Source organism: Salvelinus sp. IW2-2015, linkage group LG4q.1:29 (genome assembly GCF_002910315.2).
Source record: "Salvelinus sp. IW2-2015 linkage group LG4q.1:29, ASM291031v2, whole genome shotgun sequence".
Classification (NCBI taxonomy): Eukaryota; Metazoa; Chordata; class Actinopteri; order Salmoniformes; family Salmonidae; genus Salvelinus; species Salvelinus sp. IW2-2015.
In genome coordinates, this window is record NC_036842.1 from 32,142,196 (window position 1) to 32,146,022 (window position 3,827).

Here is a 3,827-nt window from a genome sequence, read left to right on the forward strand (position 1 = left end):
GCGTGAGGGACACGGGTGGTGTGTGAGACACGTGTGCGTGAGGGGACATGGGTTGTGTGAGACACTTGCGTGAGGGACCTGGGTTGGAGGACATGGTTTGCGTGAGGGACACGGGGTTGTGTGAGACACTGTTGCGCGTGAGGAGGACATGGGTTTGTGTAGACACTTGCATGAGGGACACAGGGTTGTGTGTGAGACACTTGCGTGAGGGAGAGTTGTGTTTAGTAGGCTGCTTTTTTGCATGTTAAACATCATCTTGTTTGTGCCAGCTGGCTGTGTGAGTTGGCATGAACACACCATAGAGAAGGTATCGGGCACAGATGTGTGTTGTATGAGAACATTTGGGGATTATCTGCTCGCGGTTGGATTTCATGCTGCGGAATGTGGAATCTAATTGTTTTAAATAACTATTTTTCCCAAATCTAATCCACACTCTCTCCTCTTTCCATCACCCTATGTCACACTACCTCCCCTCTCTCTCTTCCTCTACCATATATTCTATCGTCTGTCTCCCTTGCTTACTGCCCCCTTTCCTGTCCCTCCCTCTGTCTCTCCATCCAGCTCCACCAGTCCCAGCCAGACCAGTACGAGGCTCCTGATGAAGGACTTTATGATTGTGCTCTGGACCTGCTCAGGGGACTGGCCGAGGGGTTGGGCGGCAACATCGAGCAGCTGGTTGCCCCTAGCAACATCCTCACGCTCATTGTACCAGTGCATGCAGTAACCAACCAGTGAACCTCAGTGTTACAGATCAACAAAACCAACCAGTGATCATGCAGTGTTACAGATCAACCAACCAGTGATCTCGCAGTGTTACCAGATCAACCTAACCAACCAGTGATCTTGCAGTGTTACGAATCAACCAACCAACCAACCAACCAGTGATCTCGCAGTGTTACAGATCAACCAACCGAGTGATCTCGCAGTGTTACAGGTCAACCAACCAACCAGTGAACTCGACAGTGTTACAGTCAACCATGATCTCGCAGTGTTACAGTCAACCAACCAACCAGTGATCTCGAAGTGTTACAAGATCAACCAGTGATCTCGAAGTGTTACATCAACCAACCAGTGATCTCGCCAGTGTACAGGTCAACCAACCAACCAGTGATCTCGAAGTGTTACAGATCAAACCAAACCAGTGATCTCGCAGTGTTTACAGGTCAAACCAGTGATCTCGAAGTGTTACAGATCAACCAACCAGTGATCTTGCAGTGTTACAGATCAACCCAACAGGATCTCGCAGTGTTACAGATCAACCAGTGATTTCTCGAAGTGTTTACAGATCAACCAACCAGTGATCTTGCAGTGTTACAGATCAACAACAACCAGTATCTCGCCAGTGTTACAATCAACCAACCTGACAAGTTAATCTCCTCAGGTCCGTGAGTCTGACTAATCTCTCTCTCTCTGTCCCCCTCTCTCTCTCTCTCTATCTCTCTTTAGGACAAAATGCCGGAGCGTGCGTCAGAGCTCCTTTGCTCTGCTGGGTGACCTGACTAAAGCTTGTTTCCAGCATGTAAAAGCCATGCATTGTACGTACTCTATTCTCTTACACCAGACTGGCAGTAACACACAGCCTGGGTACTTCTATTCTCTTAACACCAGACTGCAGTAGTAACAACACAGCTGGTACTCTATTCTCTTACACCAGACTGGCAGTAACACACAGCCTGGTACTCTATTCTCTTACACCAGACTGGCACAGTAACACAACCGGCTGGTACTCTATTCTCTTACACCAGACTGGCAGTAACACACAGCCTGGTACTCTATTTCCTTACACCAGACTGGCAGTAACACACAGCCTGGTACTCTATTCTCTTACACCAGACTGGCAGTAACAAACGGCTGGTACTCTATCTCTTACACCAGACTGGCAGTAAACAAACAGCCTGGTTACTCTATTCTCTACACCAGACTGGCAAGTAACACACAGCCTGGTACTCTATTCTCTTACACCAGACTGGCAGTAACACACAGCCTGGTACTCTATTCTCTTACACCAGACTGCAGTAACACACAGCCCTTTGGTACTCTATTCTCTTACACCAGACTGGCCAGTAACAACACAGCCTGGTACTCTATTCTCTACACCAGACTGGCAGTAACACACAACCTTGGTACTCTATTCTCTACACCAGACTGGCAGTAAACACACAGCCTGGTCACTCTATTCTCTTTACACCAGACTGGCAGTATACACACAGCCTGGTACTCTATTACTTCTTACACCAGACTTGGCAGTAACACACAGCCTTGTACTCTATCTCTTACCACCAGACTGCAGTATACACACAGCCTGGTACTCTATTCTCTTACCACCAGACTGGCAGTAACACACAGCCTGGTACGCTATTCTCTTACACCAGACTGGCCAGTAACACACAGCCTGGTACTCTATTCTCTACACCAGACTGGCAGTAAACACAGGCCCCCAGGACCAGTATACCAGTCTCTGCTAGTCCTTACCCTCAGCGATGGCCCCCAGGATCAGTATACCAGTCTCTGCTAGTCCTTACCCTCAGCGATGGCCCCCAGGACCAGTATACCAGTCTCTGCTAGTCCTTACCCTCAGCGATGGCCCCCAGGATCAGTTTACCAGTCTCTGCTAGTCCTTACCCTCAGCGATGGCCCCCAGGACCAGTATACCAGACTCCTTGATGACCCACTCTGGGTGGAAGAGCAGCTCTTTGAGGAGAGGCAGGATGGGGAGGAGCAGGTCATCTCTGAACACGTTTGCCAACACGTCCAACGCTGCTGCTGAACACTTACCTGGAGACAGTGAGAGGGGGCGCGTTAATAAACAGAGGTACAAAGACAATCACACAAAAAGGTCAACAATATCGATGGCGCGAGATGGAGCGAGCGAGAGAGACAGAGAAAAAAAGAGTAAGCGAGACAAAGCAAGAAAACAAGAAGAGAAAACCAGATAATGAGAGGTCCACTCACGGAGGTTCCAGTCAGAGATGGTGTCATCATCGTCCAGGTCATCATCATCATCATCATCGTCATCGTCCTCGATGCCGTCACGGTCGCCCTCGTGTTGCTGGGCAACGGTACGGGAGCGGTGGAACCTGGGCCTGATGTCCTGCTCGTTGTCAGGGATGGCCTCATCATCATCCTCGTCCACATCACCCTGACCACACACACAGTTAAACACACATTTCCACACTTGTAAGGGTACACACACAAAGGTATGCAATTCTAACTATTGATACTACTTTAAGACAGTGAGCTGCCTTCAGGGCTGTAGCTAGGTAGCCGTCAGTTCACCTATCAGACTATCTTAACAGCAGACAGAGACACATACATATTTATGTATGTAAAAATGTCATTGTAACCGTAGTGACAGGCCCGTGACAGGACCTACACACAGCCAGGGTTGAGACATGGCCATGCCTGGTCTTTAAAACCCTCCACCGTCTCCCAGGGTTAAGGTGTGATGTGTCCAGTACATAACCACAAGGTGCAGTCCAGCAGCAGGCCATAGATCCATTTCCTGGCTCACACTCAGAGCAGACTGACCTTGAGCAGAATGATGTCGATCTCGGAGTACTTCATCCCGTTGACGAGCACCGGAATCAGCCTGGAACAGACAGGGATCGAGAGGTGGGGAATGGGGGAGAGGGAGCATGGAGGGAATGGGGGAGAGGGAGCATGGGGAGAGGGAGCACGGAGGGGACTGTCTGGAGAATTAAAGCTTTTAGATGAACTGGTCTAGAGAATTAAATCTTTCAGATGAACCTGTCTGGAGAATTAAATCTTTCAGATGAACCTGTCTGGAGAATTAAAGCTTTTAGATGAACCTGTCTAGAGAATTAAAT

The 3,827-nt window shown here is 49.0% G+C and overlaps 1 protein-coding gene across 1 annotated transcript in view; it reads right to left on the bottom strand.

Annotated features, from left to right (window-relative positions):
• LOC111960899 (transportin-1) overlaps nt 1–3,827 on the bottom strand; it is a 47,016-nt gene that overhangs the window by 15,120 nt on the left and 28,069 nt on the right. The window contains exons 9-12 of the mRNA XM_070439530.1: nt 3,529–3,689; nt 2,953–3,139; nt 2,613–2,775; nt 70–128 (exon numbers count right to left, since the gene is read on the bottom strand). Of these exons, the coding sequence (XP_070295631.1) occupies nt 70–128; nt 2,613–2,775; nt 2,953–3,139; nt 3,529–3,689 (570 nt within the window). The remainder of the gene's footprint in view (nt 1–69; nt 129–2,612; nt 2,776–2,952; nt 3,140–3,528; nt 3,690–3,827) is intronic.